The sequence below is a fragment of the Dermacentor andersoni genome, chromosome 1 (assembly GCF_023375885.2).
Source record: "Dermacentor andersoni chromosome 1, qqDerAnde1_hic_scaffold, whole genome shotgun sequence".
Taxonomy (NCBI): domain Eukaryota; kingdom Metazoa; phylum Arthropoda; class Arachnida; order Ixodida; family Ixodidae; genus Dermacentor; species Dermacentor andersoni.
In genome coordinates, this window is record NC_092814.1 from 76,922,015 (window position 1) to 76,937,975 (window position 15,961).

The 15,961-nt window shown below is 45.7% G+C and overlaps 1 protein-coding gene across 1 annotated transcript in view; it reads right to left on the bottom strand.

Annotated features, from left to right (window-relative positions):
• The window catches only part of LOC126544064 (homeobox protein MSX-2-like), a 70,676-nt gene extending 55,316 nt beyond the window's left edge, over positions 1-15,360 (bottom strand). The window contains exon 1 of the mRNA XM_050191270.3: positions 14,826-15,360. Within this exon, the coding sequence (XP_050047227.1) occupies positions 14,826-15,147 (322 nt within the window). The 5' untranslated portion in view covers positions 15,148-15,360. The remainder of the gene's footprint in view (positions 1-14,825) is intronic.
• Positions 15,361-15,961: the final 601 nt, after the last annotated feature.

The following is a 15,961-nucleotide window of genomic DNA, read 5'->3' on the forward strand; positions in this document are numbered from 1 at the left end:
CCCTTCACTATATAGGGTGTTCTTCGTGTAACCCATCGTGCAGTTTTGGGGCGTCACACCTCACTATTAAATTTTATTGGAGGGCACGGAGAAAAAGAATTACATTTCTGGGGTTTTCCGCGCCAAAACCACGATTCGTTTATGAGGCACGCCGTAGCGAGGGGCTCCGAATTAATTTTGACCACCTGGGGTTCTTTAGAGTGCACCCAGTGCACGGTTCACGGGCGCTCAACATTCCGCCATCATTAAAGAAAGAAAGAAAGAAAGAGAGAGAAGAGGAAGACAGCTCTTTCATGAAAACTTGCGTAGTTGTTGAATTCCCGACGGTATCGGCCTTTTTAGATGTCTTAGAAGTTATAGCACATTCATATATGTCCGCCTTGATTTTCACTGCTGTCGCATCTCTCCTGCATATTTTTAAAACACTATTCTTGGTATAGTTTTTCGTACTAAGCTTGCTGTTTCAACCATTTCATTGTATTCACTCGTATGTATTCAGTGTATTTATTCATTTTTAACCGACTCCTTGCTAAGGTCCGTAGCCCAGACCAGCAGTACTGAAAATAAATAGATAAATAAAACTGGAGAAGTTTGCCTGGCGGCATGGCTAGCATACGTACTGCTGTGAATGCGATGATAAATGAAATGATACGCGCAGGACATACGACACTTAACACACATATAACACACAATACTAAAGTATTATAGCAAATAACAGTGTGCTTTAGAATTGTTACGAGCGCCTTCGTAGCGCAGGACGCACAGGCGCACTAGCCTATATACTATGTATGTTTGGAGCACATTTCGTAGCTCAAGGTGTGAACTCTGAAGTACATTTAGTGCGGTCATGCAAAGAGCTTGAAATTGCAAATTAAGTGTGCTATGGACCTATCGTACCTTGCACGCAGGGCACTATCGCGATTCAACCCGTTTTATTTTACAGGAGAAGTATTTTGTATAGGCAACGACCAGACGATTACGGTGAATACATGCTCGATCGCGCCTGTCAAGTCCACACGGCATGCGAAAATCGCACATTGGGCTACAAGTGCGGATATAGGTGTGCTGCTCCGGTCTGTCCGCAAAATAAGACACTGGCTGAACCGTATCTCCTATATACGGGCAGGTCTGGGCAAAGATAATTTGCAAGTGTGTCATGATACGATGCAACATACTCAAGCAACAAGTATTTGAGGTATGGATACAAGATACTACCACAATTATTGTATCCGATACGATACTTTCCATTTGTATCTTAAGATGCTTCGATACATTGGGAAATTTCTTATTATAGATCTATATGATTTAGCAGCAAACGCGCATGCACATAAACGTTTGCTTGGAAATTTCTTAACTCTGACCAACCTTGCTTCATTTGAATGAACTGTCTGTTAATATCTCAATATACTTGTCTTATTTGCGCAAAGTATAATATTTTCATTCCGAAACAATGCGTAAAAGCGACTAGATGCAAGGCAACCCCATTCTTGCATTCTTCAGATTTCATAACAAAGCACCACGCAAGAGACATTTTGATAACGGCACTATAAAGTGTGGGGATGCACGACTCTCACGCGTCTCCTGATACGTTGTTTTCTCCGCATGGTTCCTGTCTCTTGTAACCCGGCGTGCTTTACGGCGGCGGTCGTTGTGATTGCAGAGAAGTATGGGCGATGGCGCGAGTGTTGCGCTGCTAACGTCACCTAACGGCGGGGCTACTTGGGCGTAAAAGGGAGAAGGCTGTTCCTTCTTGGCTCGGAATCGGCAAGCAGCGCGTTCGTTCCGCGCGTGCGCCGATCTATGCTTCTGCGAGACCGCCTCGCGAGGCCTAGGAGCAGGACACTGGAATGGACGAACAGGATCGTTCGAACGCGCCACCGTTCGCATGACCGTACACACGAAGACGAGGCGTTGGTGTCCAGCATGGGGGCGAACATATTCGCTCGCTATCCAGTCGCGGTGTGGCGGACTTCTTCGATTTCACGAGGCCCATCGGCATGTTCTGTGGATAGCAATTCGGCTAGCAGGCATTAGTGTATGAGATGTGACCCGCCGTGGTTGCTCAGTGGCTATGGTGTTGGGCTGCTGAGCACGAGGTCGCGGGATCGAATCCCGGCCGCGGCGGCCGCATTTCGATGGGGGCGAAATGCGAAAACACCCGTGTGCTTAGATTTAGGTGCACGTTAAAGAACCCCAGGTGGTCAAAATTTCCGGAGTCCTCCACTACGGCGTGCCTCATAATCAGAAAGTGGTTTTGGCACGTAAAACCCCAAATATTATTATTATGTATGATATGTGGAATAAATGCCCTTGTGATTGTTTGCACTACTGTGTCGTCGTTCCTTTGTCCCAAGAGCACGTGTTAGACCCGACAATCGGCATCAGTATTTGCGCGAAAGATGCCACACGCGTTGGCGTACGCAGCATAGTACGGTGGCTACAAGCGTCACGGCACCGACGCAACTAAAAAACAAAAAAAAAAAAAAAAAATCAAGAGAACAAAATGTTGGCTGCGCGCAGAAGTTCGCGCGCTTATTTTTGTCAAGACGGTGCGAGTTCAGCCAACGTTTATAGTCTCGCACGGTGATGTTGCGTTAGCCAGTATCTTGTTTCTTAAGATACACGACACATTATTTCATGTATCGGAAATACAGATACTGATACACGTCTTGCCAGGCGTATCATGATACAGATACAAGATACCCAAAGAGTATCTAAGATAGTATCTAAGATATACGTATCTTGGATACGGCCCAGCGCTAGATAGTGATCATTTCTAAAATTTATGGAATTTTTAAAGATCGCCGGTTGCAGATAACATTGTTCTAGTCCTTGAGCTCGATTATTCACAGAGGTGGACATTTCTTGCACGAGAAATTGAAACACATATTCACCTAATTAATGAAAATAAATAATTAACTTTTTAATTAATAATGTTCCGCACATATTGCAATTTACAAATTGTAGTGGGTCAGCTTTCAAGGCGTGTCCATTTTAATCTCTGATAACACCAGTTTCGAGACAAAAATTCCTGAAGTGTGGGATGAAATACACGGGCCTTCCAGTTACTCTCGTGCTTCAATGCATAAAAGAGTGTTTCGTTAAAAAAGTAAGCGGAACAATAGTGCATTCTTACGGCGAGTTCGATGGCGCCAATCTACAAACTGATGTCACTCTGAAAATTCATTCCAAGTGGATACGCCTTGCAAACTCACCGACTACAAATCGTAGATTGCAATATGTGGCGTAAAGTAATTGATTAAGAAGATACTTAGTGAATTTTTGTTATTCAATTGAATAGGTGTTTTGAGTTCTCGTGCAAGTAATATCCGACTCTGAATAATCCAGCACGAGGGCTATAATTATGTTACCTGCAACAAGGAAATTTTGAAAATTCCATAAAACTTAAGAATGATCACCCCGTATATAGGAAAAACAGGGGGAAGGCGGGAGATGGAAATTGAAGACGATGAGCAAAACAAGAACAACGTGAAAGCGGGAGCTAACCTTTCGACAAGTGGACTTGTCTTTTTCAAGCCTAGAAAAAGACAAGCCCACTTGTCGAAAGGTCAGCTCCCGCTTTCACCTTGTTCTCGTTTTGCTCATCACCCCGTACATAAAACGATATCCGGATTCGTTCGGAGGGGTTGGAAATCACATGCCCACCGAAGTTCGGTAACTCACAAATACGCCTCAAGTGTAGACGATTTTCACGCAATTCGCGCATTTAGTTGCACTGGCCCCAGCGAACGCGGCAGTATTCACGCACCAAGCCATTCTCTAGCAGTCCTTTCGCAACAATTGCGGCTATACGGGATCACGGCCGGGGCCGCTATTCATCGGCACGCCACAATCGTCACCAGCGTTCAGCACATGGCGCATACAAAGCATTCGGCCATGTGCCGACTATACTTTTCTAGTCTCGGCAACGCTCGCTTTTTATACTGTTATTTTTTTTACCGGTTTACGTGTTTCGCAGTCTGCGTGCGTGTTGCACGGCGCGTGAGGTTTTGATATTCACGGATGCCGTCGTCACGCCTGGGAGTCTATAAGAGCCACCGCTGTAAAACAAGTTACTAAAATCTGCATTCGCAAAACAGCGATCTTTCCCGCTAGGTTTTGATGCAAGAGCAATGCGTCACTGCAGCGAGACAATGTTGCTCTTTTATTTGACGCGTTCATTGCGTTGAGAACGCGCAACAATGCTGCCAATTAACGCAGGTCGAAAGTGTCGGCAGGTTATATTATAGCATCTAGTCGAAGAACTTGATGTGAACGTATAAACGCCACTGTCACAGAGGGGATGTTTTAATGTGAATTTACTTTAAATAGATTGAATAATAACTGCGTGATAGCATACACTATAGACGACATAAACAACGGCGTGCCCTTAAATCTGCAAGTGCTACTCAAGCTTACACAAGCAATGCGTGTGTGTGTGTGTGTTTTCTTCTCCTTTTTATTGGCATAGCTTTCGTTCTATATAGAAGTGTACCCAAAGTCATAATAAAGGGCGAAATAGTAAGGGACTTACACCCTGTAGCGCTACGCCGAATTGCAAACATTGATGCGCCATATATATATATACGGCCCAAGAAACCCCGACCTCCACGGTCACTAACATTTCGGCACGCACGGGTTTTGCGCTAAATTTAAATTGGAGTCATAATTAACGCGTATACTGTGCTCATCGAGTTTCTCAAGCGGATGTATACTCGAATATCCGCAAATCGAAGCTCGTAATACGACACTTGCGCCTGTTACGAATGCATAACGCATAACGAAGACAAGTGCCCTTGTCGAAACGTTGGCTCCAGAGAAACTCCTCGTTCGATCGCTCTTCGTCTCTTCGAACGTCCACCTTCCTGCGAACTTCTGTGTTTGAATCCGACGCAGCACATGCTTCAGTCACTATGGATGCGAGCAGACCGGTGTGCGCGGCAACGTGCTCGGTCATGTGACCATGCATGCACACTATATCCTCCGCATGGTTGATAAAATGTCCACTGTGGAAACTTGCCGCATTGAGCTTCATTGGTGCCAGACTCCCGTGAAACCGGAGACCGATGTTAACCGAACAAGGTGCGACCCAGTGCGCGGAGAAACAGGGCTGGTGTGAGCGGACAGTGCGGTTCATGGAGAACGGCCGCCGATGGGATACAACCTACTCCTTGCGCTACCAGTTGAAACAATGTGTAAGACATTTGAGGACTGTAGCAACCTGCACACAGGAGCAGGGAAGCTAAAGGGGGAACAACTCGAATCGTTAAAGAGCCAAAGAGGAGGTTTATGTACGTATATAACGGAAGTCGGAGACCCAAGGGATGTAAAAGCGACATCATCAGCTTCACCGCAACCTTTGATGGAGATCAAGTGGGCAAAGGGGAGTGAGCGGACGATTCCACGCAGCCGGAAAACTAATTAGAAGGAAGACGTTGATGACGACAGTAACACGAGTGAAATTACCCTTGACCGAGAGACGCAGAAACACGCGGCACGGGAAATCTATTTGAGTTTTGCGACTTTTGAAGAAAACGATGCCCAGAACCCAAAATTTATTCACGCTGTCTTCCTGACAAAATTTCCGATCAAGTATAGAGACTTCTCATCTAAAGAGCAAAGTGCAAAACTAAGTTAGTTTAGCCTCATGAAGTTATTTCTTTTTTCGAGTTATTTGTCTAGAAACCATGGGTTATTAGCGAAGAAAACATTTTTTTAAGCTTCGCGTCCGAACGGTAACAGTCTTGCATTTGTTTATGTGATAGATTTCAAAGTATTTTCGCCTGTCTGTGACGTATTCTACTTTCTTTCTTTCTTTTTCAGAACAAGTTTAAAAGATTCAGTAAGTGGAGTCTTTCCTTTAGAATACAATATAATCCTTGTTTATCGATAAGCTATTAACCTGTACCAAACAAACACCATACAAATCTCAGGACGTCACGAGGAGATATATATGCATATACAGGGGGGGGGGGGGGGGGGGGTTTACTCCTTTTTTGAAGACAATACATAAACTGAATTAACATGTAATGAGCGAAAGGACCATGGCGTTCTTGCAGGCGAGATCCTAGGTGAGGCGGAAATACTTTGCTAATCATAACGTGAGCTTCAGAAGACTAATTAAAAAATTCATTCATTAACTTTTTTATTAGTGCCATGGGGGCAGTTGTCTAAATTGCATATTTAGAGGTAGCGAAATTTTCATGCACACACATCTTTTAAAATCCTGAAAATCGTACCTAATACGAGATGTTCATCATCAAATTGCAAAGCTCAATCGAGGCATTATCGAGACTGAGCGCGTCCTGCTGCGCGTCAGACGGCAACGCCCCAAGTAGAGAAGTGTGAGGTGTAATTTGAATGACAGCATGCCGCGGCAAATCCCGACCCGACGCACTGCAGCCGCATATGCTTGCCAGGCGAAGCGTGCAGTATCGGTAGCTGCCGCGACTGGCCCGAGACGTTCGGTTACCAACTTCCTCGCGCTCGTCGTCATGGGGCGTTTCGGTCTGAAAGCGGAGCCGCCTTTCCTGCGCCCTCGCGGCGCTCGGTTTCGATATTGCCTGGATTTACCGTTGAAATTCGATTACAAATATCTGGAAATATCTTGAATTACGGTGAGGCCTTAAAGATTAAAAAAAATTAGGGTGCATTAAAACGTGACTGACTTCAATTTCGGCATTTATACAATTGCCCCTGAGGCACTGACAAGAACGCTAATTAATGAATGCTTTGTTAATTAGTCTCCTGCAGCTCACGTTATTAGCGGCAAATTGTGTCCGCCTCGCCTAGGAACTCATCTGCAAGAACGCCATGTTCGCTGTGCTCATAGGCTTTTAATAAAAAATATGTATTGTCTGAAAAAAAAATCCAGTATTATAGGCGTGAACTACAATCCCTAATTCGTTCTCGCACCCCTTTTTTTCTGGCTTACCAAAACACCGCTCATGGTAGAAGTGACGTGTTGTTATTAGCGAAAGCAGTCAGCCAATAGCAAAGAGCACTTACGAACAAAAAGCTTTGTACATTCGTCCCCTGATTTTTTTCTTAAATTTGAAGAGCCCTCCATTAAAGACACAGTATAGACAGAAGAAGGACTTTATAGAAGTTGATTTTCCCGTTGTAACCTGCCCCGTGAGTTGGTATCAAACACTGACATCGAAACCAAGCATTCGGACTACATTGTCCAGCTCCGATTGTCAGAAAGAAAAATAGCACCAACATACGTTATCTTCACGTGAGCAGTTGTGACAGCTGTTCCATCGGTTCCCTGCTAAATACTACGGCGCGCAACGCTCCCGCTCAGCTCCAGTAACCCGTCCAAATCTCGAACTTTGCGTCGCAGTTTCACATGCGCCGCATGTTTAGAAGCGTCATCGTTGAAGAATGGTAGCTAACATAATGGACAGTTCATTTAACAGCTCGGTTGTGTCAAAGGAAAGCCCCGTGGTGAAGCTGGTCACCTGGAGCGTGACTTCAAGTGTACCGTCAAATCGGCCTCCGTGGCTTTCATCCGGGTGTGCGCTGTCAGCGCTATTGTGAGTGCTCTCAAGACATTGTAATTTATTTAGAAGCATAGTCTATATCTGAAACTAAAAACAGCGTAGAAATTACGTTTTCAAGACTGCAAAACGTATCGATATACCTTGCAATTTTTCTGGTATACGTACAAACGACCCTTACAGTTATGTCGATTACCGGTCAAAACCAGCTGTTTCTAATACCCCTGTTACACGGGCGACCACAACCGCGGTTAACGTAACCGCGATTATCGCTAAACGCGGTTAGCGAGGTTACACGGCAGGCGGAACTGCGGTTAGGCCACTAACCGAGGTTGACCGCCAACCGAGCTTGGCAACCTCGGTTTAGTGTAACCGACGTTTCGGAAACGGACAAAATGGCGGACGGTACTTCTCCCGAGTGCAGCGCTGGCACTTCCCAGATATCTTCCAAAAAGCGTATCATTTGGCCTGACGCGACAACTGAGGCACTGATACGCGCTTGGGAAGATAATCTGGCCGCTCTGCGCTCAAGTATAGTCGGCACGCGCGCCTCTACACAGATGACGGCTACGCACAAATTTCAAAATTTAAGAACAGCGCTGTCAAACTGGACAAGTGAGACACACACTGTGCGTCTCACTTTCTTGTCCAGTTTGATGAGGCTGCTTTTAAACTTATAACTTCAGCATTTTTAACATGTACTTTTTTGTGATTATTTGTGCAATGTGAAATCGCAGTGCACATACATTAACACTTGAAAGCACTGCCTTTTCTTCCTTTATTATTCTTTTTTTTTGTAAATGCATGAATATATATAGTTCCAAAGTGCATTCGCGTAAAGTTGTGCTCCCTTTAATTATGTAACCAATGTTTGTTAGTTGAAACATTCATTTGTCCATGAAGAACTTTTGTTTAACTTTTTCGTTCAGTGGACATAATTTTATATTATATTTACCCATTTTTGGCCCTTAATTCTGACTTTTTATGTCGTTCTTTGCCCACCAGGCATGCTCACAACTAAGAGCAGGAGTATCGAAAATAACCTACGCATGCAAAACGCAGTCTTACACGTTAAAACTCTCAAGTATGACATTTGTTTTGCTGAAAAATAACATCGTTATACCACTGTAATCAAATGTCGAAGAAAAATTATTTGAAATGAAGCCGGTACGCAAGAGATCACGTGACGCGTCATCAGACCATTAACTGTGATCGGAATAACCCGTGTAACTCTGGCGCCGCGGACTACGGTTCGCGTTAACCATGGTTGAGTGAGTTAACCGTGCAACCGCGGTTAAGTTGCCCGTGTAAATAGGGTATAAGAGTATTTTCCCTTTGGCTAGCCTTTCCTTCACCTCTCTACTGTATACGTACTACCTATGTATATATAGATAGCTTTGCAGGCCGATGTCGTCACATCGCTCGGCTGAATTGCCAGGCAGAAACTTATTCGTCGCTTGCATGCATGCACACGTGAAGCTCACTTTGAGCAAAGCATCGTGTCCAGAAAGATTTATGACGCTTATGTCGGTGCATATGGTTTTCAGTGTCCTGCTGGAAAACCAAAGCCTCAACATGTTCAAAGAACATGCACAGTCGCTACTCATTTGTCAAATTGAAAATCCTTTCTTGAATAACAAAAAGGCCGTTCGGCTATAACGTGGCGGCCCGTGCTTTATGACGCGCTTGCAGATACGGAGTGAAAGCTATAGGGTAAAGTGACACGGCGCTTCTTTTCTTGTTGTTAATTGCATGAACTGTTCCGTATATTAACGAAATGAGGCATTTGTAGGGATCCAGTAATATATAGATCTCATCAGCCAATTATTTCACCAGACGGCAGCTGAACGACCTCAGCGTACATTTTCCTCCACATTGCCTAAAGGTCGTCAGCTCGCACAACGGAGCTTGCCTTCCTCAAGTCCCCTTGTCGAATACGTTGGCTTCAGCACATTTCTTGCTCTACCGCTGTAATAACTTAAGCTTCCATCTTGCTCTGACCTTCTGCCTTGTTCGGACACAAAAAAAAGGGAAGTCTTCCTCACTGAAGACACTGTCGCCACGATGCAAAGAATGCACGCGACTAATTAGTTTACATTATTGTAATGCATGACATTTATCGTTTCGCGATAGTTTAACGCAAAGTGGTAATTGTATCACTTGCAGTGCAATAGTTTAGTCGGTAAAGAGCCCAATACCTGTACAAGTTAAGTCATGTATAATTAATGCATACACTTCCGCTAAGTGCGTTAAATTATACATTTTATTATATTATATAACTCATATAAAATAGAACTCATGTAAGGCACGGGACACGACTTGGCAAGCTTGTTAAAAACGTGAAGCCATCATCACATCTTCGGCCGCATGAAGTGCGCAGAAAACGTAATAGAGAAGTATAGCATTTTCTCAAGCCCGGCCGTGTAAGCTATAGGTATACCCCTATAGGATATCAGAGGCATTGATATCCCATAGTTCCGAGTAATTTCTCACCGCTCAGGAGTCTTCAACGCGCAGAAAAATTTTAGCAAACAAATGTTTTAACATACCACCTTTATCTGAATCTGTCCTCTGCGGCTCATAACTAATCGAACCCATGACCTCGTGCTTAGCTACAGAACGCAAGAGCCCCTGAAGTCATGCGGCGGACACTAATGAATTATCGTAGAACTACAGCTCTTCCAGAAAACAAAGCGTGACTTGGATAAAAACTGTTTACAGCATGTGCTGCAACACCCTTAGTTTATCACAAGGTTGTTATATACCATGTTAAATACTCATCAGAATATGACAAAATATGATATGATGCATAATTATAACTTTCAGCCACGCCTTGTTGCGTTTATATGTGTGGACAAAAATGTGAGGAGCATGGCTGTTAGCTTAAGCGTTAAAATTTTCTTTAAAACTCGGCACCACGGATACTGTATAGGAAGGGTGTTTACAATCGAGGTTAGATCATTCAGGTTAATCTAGAATAATGCTTACCCCACCGCTATAAAGCTAGAAATATTTAATATTCTTACCGACTACGATTTTCTGCCATGAATTTGAGCTCCATTTACTTATTTATTTTTCATTTCCGCAGTGCGGCATGGGAGCCATACTAGTTTCCTTGCGATTTATCTGGTTAACCTCCCTGCCTTTCCTCTTCATCTCTCTCTCTCTCTCTCTCTCTTGAGCTATCTTGCAGTTTTTGTTTATTCATTGCGCATGCACGAAATTCACTTATTCATGTCAGACGTTTTTCACTCGTAAATCGCAGTAAGCGGGCTGGAGGCACGAACGGCTACAGCCTCGGTTTAACACAGGAAGAGTCAACGGTGCATGTGAAGTAACAGAACACATTGTATATATATACATATATAGAAACGGAATGCATCTGCTGCGAACAATCCGACAACTGCAAGCACATGGACTTGGCTATTTCCCTTTACTAATTATGGCAATGCGCTGCTCACTATGTTATGCAGGCACGTGCAGGCACGAGAAGCCTCCAGCATAAAGATGAGTGCCAGCGTATTCAGTATGGATCACAGGTTTCTCGCTTACATGAAGGTATCACCATTATATTGCTCACGTTACGCACTAGCTTGTTTGACGACGTCGGACTGCAATAATGCATTGGCATATTGCAGTGATCGGAAGGCGATTAAAAGAGGCCATAACAAAGCATTTCAGACATAACATGATCACTTTTTGTCAGTTCATTAGCCCTTTATTTGTGTCGATGCTCAGCACATGTATAACCTCTGATTTACTAAGTTTCTTTCCGTGCACGATGCTCGGACATGTCCGTACAAAGAACGTGGCATTATCATGCTTTCGCTATACGTGGTATACGCAAAGAGGGAGCATACTTAATCGATGCTTTCTTTCTTTATACGTCTCAGAGCTACAGCTCGGCTGTGGGGAGCACCATATAGGGAAGGGCTGCAGGTGAATTTTGAGCCACCTGGGTCTCTTTATCCTCCGCGTAAATCTCATCACACAGGCGGGTTTCTATGCTGCGCCTTTCGAAATGCGGTTCCTGCAGTCGGTAATCAAACCCGCATTCTGTGTGCTCCAAAGCGGAACGCAGTGTATTCCGAGGTATACCCCGGCTGGGCCTGAACATTCTTTCTTAATTGCCTCGGAGATGTGCATATGTTTGTTCACGCACAGGCACATACAAACAGACACACACAGACACACGTACGCACGCACAAATGGAAAAAGTTATTGCGCCAGAAACGTTCGTAAGAGCAGGTGCCAGCCTATTGTGATATCGTATGCATAAGTGAAGGCGGCCGGCCGATTGCAAACAGTATGTACGAACGAAAAGGTTGGTGGGATTCGGCCCCTGTACTTTAATTACTTAACTTGGTACACAAAGGATTGTACTGCTGTATGATATCGTTCATACCATGTACGAACTTGTCACGTTCCGAGAAGCACGTTATTAGCTTTCACATAGCGGTTTGTTGTATGAACTAATGTTTCATATAGATGGCAATACGCACGTGGACGATGAAAATGGATTCGAAGTTAGTATCCTTGCGCTGCAGAGTACTAAAGTTGGCGTGAATAATTCACTTACACTTCTGAGCCCATGTTCAAAAAAAATCTCTTACGTCAGTATAGCATATACTGTTCGTATGAGCAATGCGAGCCCATATATATAGTGTTGCAGGAATATTATTATCAGAGGTGGTCGGTCAATGGCAAACATCACTTACGAACTTGGGTTCTTGTGAATTCGGCCCCTATACTGCGGGCAACTGTAGACTGGCGTAAATAACAACATGAAATTAAAGGCGCCGCCGGGCAGCGTGTTTGACGCCGATTTCGGCAGCGCTTTCTAGTTTTATGACGGCAGGAAACATATTGTGATGTAGCCATGCTTCGAACAAAAAACAACTCGCAGTTACACGAGGAAATTCGTATCACGAACTAAATGAAAGAAACTGCGTTTTAGTTTTGTTTTTTTTTCGTTTTCTGACAGGCCGAATTTCTGTCAGCAAGTCAGTCATCCGGAAAAATCGCATTTGTTGAGAAGCAACATTTGTCACCAAATGAGGCCGGTCTTCAAAGAAACACCTTGGAACCCACATCGGGGACACTTTCTCGGACGGACGCACACGCACATTTTGCTATACCTGCCGTGACGGTTGCGCTCATGAAAAGAAAAGCTCAAACGACAGGCTTGGATCTATTGCACCCTTTTCGTACAACGCGAGTTCTCAACCGAGGTGCTGGAAGCAGCTGGCAGTCATTCTGTGCACGCACCATGACTTCTATCAAAGCGCAAAACTTGGCGAGCTGGTCAAACCTTATTGTCACGAAAGACACAAAATTAAAGGGCTACACGGTTTCTGGTTTGTGTTTATCAGTATGTTTGCGCTATCGCGAAGACTAAACGTGCGCTGATTGCTCAAAGTATGAAAATAATAATAATAATTACAATTATAAGCTAGCTGCTTTAGAGAATCAAAGCAATGTTGTAAATTAATACTCGTGGAGAGACACTGTCAGCGCATCTGATAAAGCACACCAACTCCCTATTCTGCTTACATTAACACTATATTCAACAGTCAAAATTTGTTATTTTGTGGCAAAGGATACGAAGTTATGCATGAACTCCCGGCCTTCGCGAAAAGAGAAATGGTGGTTTGTCACATAGCCACTCATAGTGTTTGCATATTACCAATTGCCCGACAGCGATTGCGAATTAGTAATTTATTCACCATGTATAATTACAGAACGAAATTGCTTATATACATCACATTCCGCTACAGGTTTGCAGAGGTACACAGATCAGCTTTCCTATACGACTCGCTTTATCTTTCTTGTTTTTTTATTTTTGAAATTTATACGCTTCTTGAACTTCCTTTATGGTAGCGAAACAGTGGCATCTATCGTTGATGACAGGCTCCAATCCTAATTGCGTCAGTGTCTTCGTAGTAACGTGCCCCTTTGGTTCCCTCAGTAGGCACCGCGCCAACTGCATTCTCTTTCTATTTAATCAGCAGCGATTGACGGCTTCATTCTCACTGCATTCCGAGGCGATGAACGAGGCCGATTCGCTCCGGCATCACAGCTTTGTGACATAATTCCATGGCCGTGGCTTGCACTGGATAGAGTTCGAAGGCATATTGGCTGCTGACGTAAATAGAAAGGCCGTCGCGCTTACAATACGTGCGAACTATAGCATATATACGAACGTGGTACAGCGGGGAAGGAAGTATGTTTTGTAGAGCGTATAGGTTTTGCAAAAAACTCAATGGAATACGTACGGACATTCATTCATTTGCTAATTTCTTGGCGCTATAGAGATACTTGAAGTTTCATTACGCGCGCTGGCATCAAAATGAAACAAAACTCGTTGATGGACGAATTGCTGTTGATCACAGTTCGCGTAATTTATATTAACGTTTGAGAATTAGCAAGCTTAGTGTACCAGTGATTGAGGCTCCGGTTTGGAGGCCAAACCTCAATCAGCGGTTGTTTTCATTGATCAGTGCATGCAAAGCAGCAGCACTGTCTGGCGCCTCATGCACCTGAAAGCAATACAACTAGTGTTGTATTGCTTTGAGCTCAGCAGGCTGCCGAACATGCTCCGCACACGTCGTGAGTGTATTCTATGTTTATTATATCCTAAGAGGAACATTAGAAAAAGAGCATTTTCATCGAACACAACAAACGGCAGTGGTGCATTTGCTTGCCATACACGCTATGCATATTACGTGTGAATTCATAGGTCGTAGTTTTTTAAAATTAAATTATGTCCCAAAAATAAATGTACATTGATCAGATTTAGGTGACGCTATTTCCCATGTCATGGTCCCGTTTTATTCTCTATATGACAACTTTTGAGAACATTCATCTTTAGTCGTTTCAAACCCCGTTATGTTGGCGCGTAGGCTGCTGAAATTCTGTTAAGGGTCTCTCACACTATGCGCCGACCCGACACCGATTTCCGTTTGCCAACCGTCGGCGACAGCGTTTTTTAGCTTCGTGTTGGCGCCCCTGTCACACTGTAACGACGCCGACAATCTGCCGACGGTCGGCGAAGAGCTCGGCGTCGGTACAGTGTGACAGAGGCGCGGACACGAAGCTAAAGAACGCTGTCGCCGACGGTCGGCAAACCGAAATCGGTGTCGGGTCGGCCTATAGTGTGAGGGAACCTTTACTGAACTATCATCGACAAGAAGCTGATAATGGATTGTTTCGGTTCCATCGCACGCATGGAGCAGAGCGGCAGACGATTGGGCATTTGCAAGGCGACACCCGTCAGAGCGTTAAATAGGGGCGGCCGAGGAACTAAGGGGGGCGGCGACTCACTGGGCAGTGTGTGGTGTGGCGCCAGGCCGAACCAGGAGGGTCCGCAGGGCTGCGTGCCGCTGGCCGCGTGCAGAGCCCAGCCGAAGTGACCGCCGGCCGCCGGCGCGTGCAGGAACGAGAAGCCCGGGTCGCGCGGCGGCGCAGCCGCGTGCAGGAAGCCGGCGGCGAAGGCCGGCGTCGTAAACCTCATCTGTCCGCTGGGCCGGGTGTCGGCCAGCAGCGAGGCGACCGAGAAGGGCGACGGCTTGGTTGGCGTGGCCGCCCGGGTCTCGGGCGACGCGGGTTCGGGGGGCCCTCCTGCCGCGGGACCCGGCGAAGACATGTCACCGGCGGCGGTGCCTTAGGCGTCGCTCCTCCATGCCGGCCACTGCTCGGTCTGCTACACAACTTCTTGGCGCGAGCCGGCCGCTGCCCGACTGGCGACTCCCCCCGCCTCGGGGCCGTCTCCCCAGCGGGGCGCCCCGCCGCGCTCATTGGCTCGGCGCGCCCCTACTCGCGAGGGGGACCGCCGAAAGCGTGCCGGCCCGCTTCCACGCCTTCGCCGCGTTCTCCCGCGCCGCCCGCCGCAGCGTCTTGCCACGGCTGTCACGCGCCTCCTTGGCCGCGGTCGCGCTTCAGCCGCCGTGGACATAGCGTGCTGACGATCTGCTTCGCAACCTGAACGCTGCCATGGATTTCCTCCTCTGCGAGCTGCGCGTGCTGCGCTGCGCTAACTGAAGCGCGTCACGCAGCCTCCTCAAGAACACGTTTCAGTCATATTTGCGTGCAACGTTGCAGTCGCAAAACGACAACATTGTTAGTCACAAGACATGTAACTGGTGAAGCTGCCCTATGCTGCACTTAAGCAATGCAGACAGCGCCACAGCACCCTAGTCCGTCCTGGATCATGACGGTGATGGTGGCCTTGCCCTTTGCAGCGGCTCGCTGTAGTTTGTCGGTGTTTCCAAACCGACGTGGCCAAAAAGTGCGAATGGGTGTAAGACATGCACAGAAATAGATCAGTATTCGTTTAACAGATGCAAAATGCTGTCAAATCAAGCAAGGGTTTTCAAATCCCACTGTCTTCACTTTATCTAGCCGCCGACGTGCCATGTCATAGATGTATACGTTGAGAAAACTAAGCGGAACGTGTAGAA